At 42.9% G+C, this 12,806-nt stretch overlaps 1 protein-coding gene across 2 annotated transcripts in view; it reads right to left on the reverse strand.

Moving 5' to 3' along the window:
* The window catches only part of ttc7a (tetratricopeptide repeat domain 7A), a 68,036-nt gene that overhangs the window by 36,611 nt on the left and 18,619 nt on the right, over positions 1–12,806 (reverse strand). For both annotated transcript variants that reach the window (XM_080482051.1, XM_080482050.1), the window contains exons 11-16: positions 11,433–11,516; positions 10,542–10,646; positions 5,620–5,737; positions 4,256–4,313; positions 3,002–3,074; positions 2,740–2,900 (exon numbers count right to left, since the gene is read on the reverse strand). In XM_080482051.1, coding sequence (XP_080338177.1) covers positions 2,740–2,900; positions 3,002–3,074; positions 4,256–4,313; positions 5,620–5,737; positions 10,542–10,646; positions 11,433–11,516 — 599 coding nt within the window. The remainder of the gene's footprint in view (positions 1–2,739; positions 2,901–3,001; positions 3,075–4,255; positions 4,314–5,619; positions 5,738–10,541; positions 10,647–11,432; positions 11,517–12,806) is intronic.

Consider the following 12,806-nt stretch of genomic DNA (forward strand, 5'->3'; position numbering starts at 1 on the left):
CCACCACCTGATAACTGAAACATCCGCCTCTGTAGCTGTTAAACTAGCCACAGTATTAATCAACTAGTTGGTACCTTTAGCAGTCTTGCAATGTTAAGAATTATTAAGACCTCTTAAGGGAAAATGATGACACTAAACAGACTACATTCTACTACGAGTTGCTAACTTTAGCAACTCTGCAATCAAACGAAAAACAGATATTCTGACAAAAATGTCTCTTTTTGGATACTAAAATACTTTCTCACAGTTTCTCTTCCGAAGAAAAAGAGAAGGAATACCACGTGATAGAAGTTTATTTCTCTTATGCTCATGAACCAACATGTTTACTGGCGAGTTGCTAACTTTAGCTTTCTTGCCAAGAAAAGGGGAAAACAGACTTCCTGTCAGAAGTTTCGTACTGTTTTGCTGCTAAACTAGCCACTATACCAGATAACTGCTAAATATTTAAGTGTCTTGCGATGAAAAAATGCAGAATAACCTTATGATGGGAATATCTGGAGGTTGCTGAATTAACTTCTATCGCTATAGCTATAACTAGTTAGCTGCTAACTTTAGCTGTCTTTCAAAGAAAAGGGCAGAATGACCTCCTGATATCTAAGGCCCCGTTTACGCAACATGTAAAGTGTCAACGCATAATTTTTGTGTTTTCATTTCAGAAAAGCTTCAAGTTTGCATGGCAACATTTAAAAAACGATGTCCGTTTACACAGAAACAGAGTCGGGCTGTTTTTGAAAACTTCAACCTCGCGTGTTACTTTGGAGAATTTTAGTGGTTCCGAACAACGCTGTCGTTGAAACGGACAGCCAAAATGAATGCATTGAAAGTTTTCTGTTTTTATTAGAAAAAGTTGTCATGTAAATGGGGCCTATGTTTACTGGCTCACTGCTAATTTCAGCTGTCTTATATTTTATATGTGTACATACTTGTTATTGTTATTACTGCATTTTGATGCACAAACCTCGCTAGTAAAGGGTTAAGCTTGGAAGAAAACCAAAGATCCTTTAGTCAACAATTACAATTCCATGCGTTAGTGTAACTGAAAGGAGTTAGGTGTTGCTTCTATCCAGGCTTGCTAATACTTGTCAGCATTTATTATGTTATAAATAAAATACCTTCTGGTTGCTTGCTAATTATTTATCATCACTTCAAAGTGTTACACTGAATTTAGAAATTATAATTAATAATGTACAACTATGCATTTCAGAAAATGTGAAAACATCTATCACATTTAGGATATGTAATGTAAAAATACTAATATTGGTTTGATAATTCACATTTGGTTTCAAAGCAGTCGAATAAAATCTTACAAATGACGAGACAAACAGCCAAAACAGCCCATTCACTTCTGCTTATTTGTGGAATCATTAACAGATTAGTATTTTGCTGCCATGCTTTTGGTTAAAAAAAAGGGTTAAACTAAAATGTAATTTTTAGTTTGGGTAGTTTTTGTTGAGTAAACTGGAGCTGGGATCTGCTGATCTGTTGGTATTGCTTGTGCTTTTGCCTCATGAATCAGGGAAACCGTTAATCAATCTGCGAGCTGCTGATGCCTCTCTCCTCCTCCGACCCATGACAACAGTTCAGGAAACAACAACTGATGCTGCCTGCTCTGCCCGTGTGACCTCATGGTTACCGGGGCAATGGGGATTCCTGGCGCAGAGAGCGCTCTGATTGGCTGAGCCCTCCAAAGAGCTCTTAAAATGGGTCAAAGCAGTCAAGTGTCTTCACGGAGGAGGTGTGCGGCATCTAAGCGACTGAGCACAGATTTCATCCTCCAAACTGTACGTACAGGGCCGAGCAATCACGAGAGAAACCGTCGGCCTCTCCTGCTCCTCCTCTCGTTTCATCTCTTTCCTTGATTTTTTTTTTTTTCCCCCCTCCCTGCTTTCCCTGATGTGTGGATGCACCCCATCTGTCTTCTGCAGGCGAAGCGTGGAGGCCAACACTGACCCCAAATGGCTGCGTTATGAAATGCTTTGAAATGGAGGAGAAAACACATCAAGAGAGATGATGCAACATGCTGCCGGATTATCGCTGGTGTGAAATAACTGGCCTTGATGGTTAATGTTGTCTGCGTCTCGTACAATAAAGCTTCCTCCGCAGCTAATGAGCATGTCTTTAGTGCTTTGGTTCGGTGTGTAGATCCAGAGGCATGACTGTGAACTAATAAGAGGGTGGATAAAATGAGTTATGAGGCTAACATGCTTCAAACAATCTCATTTTTAATCTAATCTACCTCAAATATGTGCCTGAATATACTGTCATTCGCTCATTAAACCCTGTAAGATGTGGCAAATCCTCTCAAGCCACTAAAATCTCATGATTAGAACTCTGAGTTTGTTTTTTATGTGTATCTAACAGCTCAGGTTCATACAAGGCAGCCTTGTGTCGCTTCTGTGGGGTCAGAGCTGCAGTGTTTAAAGGGTAAAGGGTGTATGAGGGGGCAAAGGTACCGCAATGCAGGCTTCCACTTCTAAATAAGGCGTGAAATGTGTGTGTGTGTGTGTGTGTGTGTGTGTGTGTGTGTGTGTGTGTGTGTGTGTGTGCGTGCGTGCGTGCGTGTGGGCTCCAGTGCAGCAGGAGACGAGACACCCTATCCCCACGGGGAGGACTGGCCTCGGGGACGACAGGGCCTCCTGCACCACATTTCCAGTCTTTAACAGACAGAGATCGATGGATTCGCCACCACTTCCACCGGATTTCCAGCCAGCGGTTGTTTATTTTTCACGTCTGACTTACTTGAAGTTGTCGGGGTGCTGGTTGAGGGCCAGGTTCAGAGTGTCCAGGGCGTGACGGTGGTGTTTCTGGGCACTGAGCAGCAGGGTCAGCAGGTGGAGGGAGTGTAAGTCGTCCCCGCGGAGGGACAAAGCCTCCTGCAGGGGCTCCATGGCAGCAGATACCTACACAACACCCCCCACAAACACACGCACATAAGCGTTTTCATGTCAAATCTACCACTTCCTGATACTTTCATAAATAATCCCGTCTATCTGATTCATACCTGCCGTACGAGGGCCAGCTGCAGAGACAGGTACATCGCAATCTGAGCATCATGGGGGTCTAGTGAATGAGCTCTGTGGAGGAAAGACACACACATATAGTGTCAGTGACGGTTTTGTGTCCTAAACCGAGAACAATGTCATAAAACAAAAGAACAAGTAAGTTTACTATAATGTGGAATTTAGTTTTCAACGCATGACTTGGGCTAAAAGAGGAGAATTTTACGGGGGGGGGGATAATAACTAGAGTGTAATGCCCCATGTACACGATACTGAAGTGAAAACAGAAAACGTTGCGTTTTGGGTGTCTGTTTACACGACAACAGAGCTCAGAGCCACTGACAACACAACTTGTTGAAAACTTCTTTGTGTTCTGGACATGCTCAGTAGGTGGACAGTGTCAGGAATCCCACTCCATATTCTTCTGGGACTTGATAGTTTTATAGTTGAGCGTCACAAAATATTCTCCCCCCTCATTGTGATAAACGCTGCTTCAAAAGCAAAACATCCAAACGTGTAAGCTTTATGTATTTTATGCTGTCATGGTTTGAAATCAAAAGCCGAGGAAGCCAGGGGGCCATGACCCCCAGCCCCCCCCCCCCACTTAAACACAACATACCCATCAAAGGGTTTTGCACCAGGAGGCTTTATTAACCCTTGATGGGATTAATAACCAGACATGGTAACTTGTTTCTTTAACAATAACCATTTTAAATGTCACAACAAAATCGCAAAACATTACTTTTCTGATTAAAATGTTTTCAATGGTGATCAGATTGAGACAGCAGGACTGTAAAGCTGAAAACATCCAACTTGAACCTATTTAGAGACTTTTTGATTCCATAACTGGAGAACTATGATGGCATCCTGCTAACTCTTTGCAGACTTTTACGACACATATGTCACATTTCGAAATCGTAAAAATACTTTGAGAGTGTTGAAATTTCCAAATTCATGAATGAGAGCAATATAAACCGTTTAAACGGTGAAATTGTATGAATGTTCATCTACTTGTGCTTTTTGCATTGAAACATTTGGATTCAGCGTTTATTATGCTTGTTATTTCACTGGTCAGTTACAAATTGGGCTCCAAGAGAGTTTTGTGTTAAAAGTTCTCCTCGATGCACCAAGAACAAACATGAGGCAGGATCGCTCAAACACTCACAGAAAAGTGGCATTCCAGAAGCACCATTTACGCCCTGTGTTTCATCGAATATCGATCTACAGCAGCAGACACAAGAAGAAGCGGGACCTACTTGCTCAAAGCTTTGAGGGCTTTTTTGTTGAACTCGTTCCGATCTCCTTTCAGAGAGGCTGCAAAGAGGAAAGGATCAAGTTTAGCTTTCACTCCACTCTAAAGGTGATAAACTAGTGGGTGTCATGATCTATCAGGTGCAGTGTGCCTGGAAACAAACATGCTGATGTGCGTACCGACGCGCGTACGTAGGTTTGCAATTTGAGCAACGTTGGTGCTTTAAATGGAAAATGACAACTGCGACGGTCTGAAACCAGCTGCTGGGGATTTGAGGCGTGTGAAGCACATTTCCCAAATAGTCCGAATGTCCCTGATGGGATCAGCTCCCCACAACAAAACCATAAAGACAGACTGGGAAACAATAAGTAAAGAATTAGCAACTTGTACTGGTAAATTTACGTCTTTTAAATCAGCCATTAAAGTAAGAAAGATTATCTTGATTGTCAGGATAAAGAGTCTATAAACAATCGTGTATAAGTTGAATAAACAAGTTTATGCCAATGTCTACTCAATTACAGTCTGACCTTCAACACGGCTCGTATAGGCATATGTACAGTATCTTAGCCTGGTTTTATCACATAACTTAGAAAGAAGACCATTTTATTTAATTAAATTTTCATTGTTTTAGCGATTTTAGCTGTTTAGAAATATTCTCCTTCTTATTTCCCCTATTTCACCTTTCATGTGGTTTTTGCCATTTTGCCTACTTTTGTTGTTTATTTTTGCCATTTTGGTCACTTTAGATATTTTGACTTTTGACTTTCTCGAGTGGTTTGATCCATTTTTTGTTTCCACAGAGTCTGAGCCTTTTCAAAAAAGTTGGATTTTCAGTGACTTTGTCGTGTAAATGGGGCCCGCATCAGACTTTCCTGTTTGCACCCCGATCATTGGAAACTCAACATTTCTCAACTGAAGTGAAGGCGACATGGTGGGATGAGACATATATTTATTTTAGTCAACAAAGTAATGAATGCCACACCTTTAACTATGAGATATGAGTCGTTCTGAAAGGCAGCCAGGCGTGTAAATTAAAATAGAAATGCATTTTTAAAAAAGTCTTTATTTGCATGTAGCTTTGAAGAGTCTTTACAGGGGGGCTGATGGGTCACTTGTAGCTCCACAGTCACAGGTTTTCAGACCGTTGAACTACACAAATATACTTGGTTAGATTTAGAGGTTTTGCTGCAGTCGCTGTTAGAAACAGTCAATCGAGTTAGCCATCATCTCTAAACTCATCCCTGTGAAGGTTGGTAACCTCCTGCGCTTCTTCCTCGAAGACCATACTTGCATACCCAGCCATATTCTTTTAGTGAGAGGATATTCTACGGTGTGTAGTATCTACTGTGCACGTGTATGTATCCTCACCATCAGAGGCCTGCAGACTGCAGCAGAGTCCCAGAGCCAGGTAGGCTCTGGGTAGGAACTCTCCTGCTTCCTCCCCCATACACAGCACAGTCTGGGACAGAGCCTCCGCCTCCTCGAACTGGACACACAAACACAATTAGCATTTGACGGGCGGTGATCTAGGTCACTGTTGAGCTCCAGTGGAAAGGTGAAATGCAATAACTGCAGCGAGAGGTGCAGCAGGGAGACGGAGTAATGGTGGCTGAGAATGGAGTTTAACGTGAGGACAGTTCGAACATACTAAGCTGAAGGACGGCGCAGAGTTTGCTGAAGGACACACACACACACACACACACACACACACACACACACACACACACACACACACACACACACACACACACGTACACACACGTACACACATCCGCCCACACACGCAGCAGTAGACTGCAGGCGGTCGTGTGGCCGAGCCGAGGTGCTCCGAGCCGAGGAAAAAGTGTGTCACTCTGTGTGAGGTATGGCTGGTGGAGGGCGGGCGGGCAGGTGGGTGTAAGGGGTGTGTGTGCATGTGTGCGTGTGTGTGTGTGTGTGTGTGTGTGTGTGTGTGTGTGTGTGTGTGTGTGTGTGTGTGTGTGTGTGTGTGTGTGTGTGTGCCTTTGACGGCACGCCAACGCAACAGCAAGCCAACTGCACCGACACTCTCCCTTCAGCTCCTCTTCCTCCGTTCCCTCCGCTGAATCCAGTCCTTGCTAGTACAAAGCCGGCACACAATAGCTGGTTTTTTAAACGCACAGGCCCATGCATGCACCTCTTAGGAGGATTAGCTCTTTTTTCTTCTTCTTCCTCCTCCTCCTCCTCCTCTTCTTATCAATGGTGTGAAAGATGTCACTCGCCGACAGAAAAAAAAAAACCCTCACATCTGCATAACTGCTCTTCAGGAATTTAGAAAAGCAGCTTTGCGTCCAGATCGCCAATCGAAGAGGTTTGTGGTGACGTCACCAGGTTTGAGTAGCACGTCATTCTGAAACTATGACAAATTAACAATCAGACCTTTTCGGTTGTGCTCTGCAGGGTAGCATGCTAACAGTAAAGGTATGAAATATCCTTGGTGGCTTGACAGTCCAGTGGCGGATAACCGTGGCCCATTTATGTAATGCCACAGTGCTGCACTATGGCCATAGTGTCTCATTGTGATTAAGGCTGTAAGCTCCTTAGTGTCTCCGGCCCACCATGATCTCCAGCCGCTGACAGATGTGCTCCCTCCATTCGCCTCTGTTCTAATCTCTGACCCCTTTCTCTAGGTCTCTCGCACCCTCGCCCATTCTCTCGCTCGCCACGCTGAACGCCGCCGTTCATGTGACACCGTCCAGATCGCGAACAGCAGGAGCCTCCGAGCTGGCCGGCGCTTTACCCTGATGTGTAGCTGACCCGCTGACCCACGGAGTCAATCCCCAAAAACGCCAGCACGCACAGAAGCGCGTTTGCGATAAAAACAACAATGCAGATGTTACGTGAACGACAGGAGTGGATGGAATACTCAAAGTAGAGAGCATGCTTCCCTCAGTTTACTCAGGACTAATAAAAACCTCCAAAAGTTGTGACAAATTGCAGAGCAACCTTGTGTATGTTGATAAATATGTGCAAATTGAATTATATACCTTTTTTATGAAACCCTTTTTTCCAATCACATTCTTGTCATATCTTTCTTTACGATTTTGAAGCTTTGTGAACAGCAAGCATAAGTAAGGAAAGTCGGGCCTGATCTACCAAAAGGTTTGCATATGAAAAAAATAAAAGAAATGAAAAAAAGAAGCTGACCTACTAACAGGACGTCAGTTCAACCTTCAGCAGAGATGCTGCTCTTATTGTGATAGGAGACATTTTCTCAGCTGGCCCACCATGACTTTTATCTGCAGATTTTAATATATTTTCTTCATTTACAAAATATCTCTTGTTTTTCAATGTTCTTTCAATCTTGAACTATACTTGTTTAGTTCTGCCTCCCACAATAAAAAACCAACATATCCAGCACGTCAGCACGCTATGCAACTATGAAAAGTGATGTCACAGAAAATGTGAGTGTCATACAAACCGGGGCATTGAAACGAGGATTTTGCAACAGGCTCGACCCTGTTAACATGTGAACAATAACGTTTGTCAATCCAATATCACACTTGCAGCCTTACAAACCTTTAGAGTTTTGGGAGTAACAAGTAACAAGAGCAAGGTTCCGAGCTGCTGCTTCTTTCTCTCTGGTCGGACATCACACACTACCTTGCAGTAAAAATGGCTGGGTGAGCTGGGAATGTCTTGTTCAGCTCGATAAATTCAGCTTTTCACCGCAAAACAAGCATTTAACATCAATGCTTTTATTTCTCAACACTTGATCAGTTGTTTTAGTTTCTTGTGTTTGACTTAAACCAATAAAAACGAACAATAATCAAAATCTTAATGACGTTATTCCTGGCTGAGAGTGAAAGTGTTTGCCAAGAAATTCCCAGCAGGAATTATGCCGTTAACAAGACTATTTGAGGTCGCGGGGACCTTTAGCCAATAAAGTCTGACCTCGTAGACGTTTGTGGTTAAACAAAAAGACTTTCTCTGGAAACCCGAGCTTCATCTTTGATCTTCGACAAACCAGTTTATCTTTAAATGAGGACAGAATATGGCTCCGGGCGTTTTGGAGATATTATGAAGTGAACAGCATAAGACCTCTCACATGACAACAAGTCAGCTGTTAATGAAAAAATTTAAAATTAATGATGTTAAATTAATGCAATACTTTCTGGTAATTGGGGTTAAAGTTTGAGTCCTTGTAAAGTCTCACAACGTCTTTGGTTTTAACCGATTTGTTAGGAATGAAGGTCCAGAATCATCATTAAGACTCTTCAGTCCAAAACAAACCGATCAACTCGCTCACGCTTCATGCACACATCCAAAAACCACACAGACTATAATCTATGTAGTTACCTGTCTAAATGCCGGCTACCTTATGATGCTTAATCAGCCCATGAATTTGAATATGCAAAAGCAAGAATTTCACTGTATTTTGCACCAGGATGCATTTCTTTATGACATTCCACCTTCTCTGTTCAGTCAAAATACATTAAATGCAATGTAAAGTTTTTTTGCCTGACGTTCTCATGCATCATTGTACTAAAAACAACGAAAAACCTTTGGCGTTTAATAAACACTAGCATTTAGGACTTGCTGTGCTGTGATGTGACGATTAAAGAATGGGGCTGTGTGTGATCGCTGGAAATGAGTTTGACTCCCCTCGTGTAGACAATTTATGCCAATTAAGTAGAAAAATACTAATATATTAAAGTGCTGCTTTGAACAATTGCCGTTTTTCAAAAAAAAAGTCATCAAGAAATGGCACTTAAAGGCCATTGGGGAGGTTGTGACACGATCCCAAAGAGTTCAGTCGAGTGTCTGCTGGAAGAAAAGGGTAAAACAAAATGTTCCCTCTCAGTGCACATTTTCTGGACGAAGGTTAACGTGACACAGGAGTGATGGCGAAGCTGCCTTTGAAAAGACATTAGGTATGCTGCGTGTGAAGGAGACACAGGGTATAATGAAGATTGTTCAAATTTAAATGAGAAGAAATTAGCTTGCAGGCGATTAAAGGAAGGATTAGTCATTAAGTATATTCTTGGTAGGATTTCTTAACTTTTGCCACCTCATCACTTTGTTATACAGTCCTGAGTGTTAGAAAGCTGCACTTTAAGGGGTGAACTCACCTGCAACCGTCTTTTAGTTAAAGTGAAATCATTCTGCATTATTAAGGATTTTTGTTTTAATAAAAAGTACTTAAAGTACATTTCAATCAACCTGCATGCATTTGTCATCTTGTATGTGTAATCTACTCAGTAGGGCATAGGTTAGAGAAGAGGATCGGGAGTTTGCAGGTTCGAATCCCACTGCTGATGTGTCACTACGATGGATCCCTGAGCAAGACCTTTGACCCCCCCATCAGCTCCCTGGAGCGCCGTAATGTGGCCGCACCTCCACATCCAGGAAATACAATTGGTATTTGGGGAATCACAAAGGATTTCCCCAAGGGGATTAATAAAGTATGATTAGTTTATTAGTTCAATACAGTTTTATGGAGTAAATTCTATTGAATCTACTTCACATGCTTAAAGTTATGATCATCCTACCATGTAAAATTGGCTTCCCAATGGATCTTCTGCTGTTCATATCTGGTCTATTGGAAGATGAATATAAGAATCAAATCAAATCACACAAAGAGCCACTTTGATAAAAAGGTTAAGTTTTACAACCTTTTCAACTTGAGAGTGGTATCATAGAAGCTAGTGTCTATGTAGGAAAACTTAATATCATGATCTAGATCTACTAACGGAGGATTGTATCAGACAGATGCACAAAATAACACGTTATAATCTCGGGCGAAAAATAAACAAGAATATTTGGGTTGTGCTTCAGATTGGACAAAATACTGCGAAGAGTTTATGTTACAAGATCAATGGGATTTACCAGCTCTTCAAACATTTAGCCCACCATGACTTTCATTTGATGATTTTATTATATTTTCTGATGTTACACTTAGACAGGACAGTCAAATGTCTAATAGTCAAATATTTTAGACGATTATTGGATTACTTTTTGATGGTTGCCATTTGGTTGCACCATTTCCCATTTTGTTTTTGGTTGTTTGGGGAAGAGTTGTGTTCTTTACTAAACATGTGATAATTTAATGATTGGCTTTCTGGGTTTCTTGTGGTTTTTTTTTATATAGAAATGGGTGAGGGTTTTTTTTTCTTGGAAACAGTCTAATCTGGCAACCCTGCTCAACACTACAGCCTTTTCAGTAAATTCCCCTGAAACGAAAACGCTAAAAACAATGGGAGTTTTCAGTCGAACATTGCTGTGTGAACGACGGCTGGGATATATGATCTTGGTGGTCTGTGTGTATTCACCCAGTACAGCTGACCGATGCAGATTTTAGCAGCCAGCAGGGGCAACGAGGGGTCTTCTGGTCTCATCCTGGCACACTCTTTAAATACAGACACAGCACCGACACCCTGGAAATGAGACACACACACACACACACACACACACACACACACACACACACACACACACACACACACACACACACACACACACACACACACACACACACACACACACACACACAGATGTCAGTGACAAATTGTGATTCATGTGCACACAGCAGTCACATATATCATGTAGCTGCAGATGACACGGATCGCTTTTAAGTGAGCGTATCAAACGCACATCGACTGTCCTTACACAGCCCTAATAGACCCATTTAGACACACAGTCACTTAATACATGTAGGTCAATCATTAATGGACCACGTGCGTGCGCGCGCAAACACACACACACACACACACACACACACACACACACACACACACACACACACACGCCCTAAATAGAAGCGGATCTGACGACACTGAGGCGGCCCCCTTTCTCCTTCTAGGGAGCAGCCTATTTCTAGAGCCCTCCATTGATCTGCAGTGTCACTTTATCCTCCAACCCAGATCAATTTTACTGTCAAACACACACCCACACACACACACACACAGACACACACACACACACACACAGGCGCACACACATTATTTCACAGAGGCAAGCTGCGAGCCAATGTAGCTCATCTTCAGGAGATCGGAGGTTTATTGCCATCCAACCATGTGGACATGGACATCTCCTCTGTGTGTGTGTGTGTTTGTGTGTGTGTGTGTGTGTGTGTATGTGTGTGTGTGCGTGTGCGTGCGTGCGTGCGTGCGTGCGTGTGTGTGCGCGCCCTGCTGTGAGTATATAAGGAGTAATGAGCTCACCTTCCCGGCCGCCATGAGTGACAGGCCCAGCTGGTGCCAGAGGTGAAACTCATTGAATGAGAACTTCATGGCTCGCTCCAGACACTGCAAACGAGCAAAGAAGCAGTTTTAAGTTATGCAACTTTTGCACAAGCATGGATGTGTGAGCGGAGGCTCCGGCTGAGAGCTTTTGTGGTGGTGTACACAGTCAAACCCCCACCACCACCACCGCCGCCGCCAACTGCCGCCAACACTCCCCCAATCTGCACGGTCGCTGTTCTTGGCCACATTTTTCCAGGCCGAGCATCGATTTCCAGTCCCCGCTCGCCACCCACTCCGAGCTGTTTAAAGTACATAATGACGTGATTGATGTGTGTGGACGAGCAGAGGACGGCGTGGTGCGGCGCTTGCCTTGATGTTGTCAGTCAAGCAGGAGTGAGCTAATCCAGGAAAGGAGCCCTCCTGATATTATGATTAAATAACGTGCACTTATTGGAAAGCCCGCTGACCGTGTTACAAGCACACAAAGACGTGGCGCTCCACCAAGCTGCAGCGCACACGGTCTACCGCAGTGGGGTCTAATTAAATGCGAGATGTGTAGTGCTGAAGAGGTTTCAACATTCATATTACTTAAACTCTAATGTTTCAGTAGCAGTGGTGCGATGTGAAGCTGCCCTCGCTGCCACATAGCAGCGCTAACCCCTCTCGACCCTGCTAAATTAAGCCCCAAACCATTACAAATCCCTATTTAACCTCCAGTTTACCGGGGTTAATGTGACGATAGGGAGCTGGGGGTCAGCCAAACAGTGAGTGGAGAATCAAAGAGTGTATTGGCTGAACTAAAGAACTTAAATTAGCCTAACTTTTAGGGTTTTGCTATCAGCTAGGGTCAAACTACCTCTTGTTAGAGGTGCATTAATATCATACATATCACAGTAGACGGGTTAATAACGATCATTTCTTCGATTTATATAAAGGAACGCAGCTGCTCTTGCGTAAGGAAAAAAAATGCTTCCACGTTTAACCACTAGGTGGTAGTGTTGGACCATAACATATGCCAATTCTACCGGAGAAATTCCACTGATCCTCTCTCTAATTTAATATTGATTAGTGATGTTCGATACCACTGATAAAGCAGATGCTTCACTTTGTACAGATCTATTGTGTGAAGGTTAACCGTAGCTTATGTGGTGGGAGTACGGCGTTCAAGGTCTTTCGACTCATCGCTATTAAAAAGACATCAAGGCAAATGTCAATATTCTTTATTTCCGTTCCGAACCCGACTGTGTTAGCAGAAAGCCATACTAGCAACACTAATCACAAATGGAACAAGATGCCAACAACCATTGGCCGAAATGATGTAATTCGATCAAGGTATCGATAATATTGGTCAAA

Source organism: Lipophrys pholis (assembly GCF_963383615.2).
Source record: "Lipophrys pholis genome assembly, chromosome: 15".
NCBI lineage: Eukaryota > Metazoa > Chordata > Actinopteri > Blenniiformes > Blenniidae > Lipophrys > Lipophrys pholis.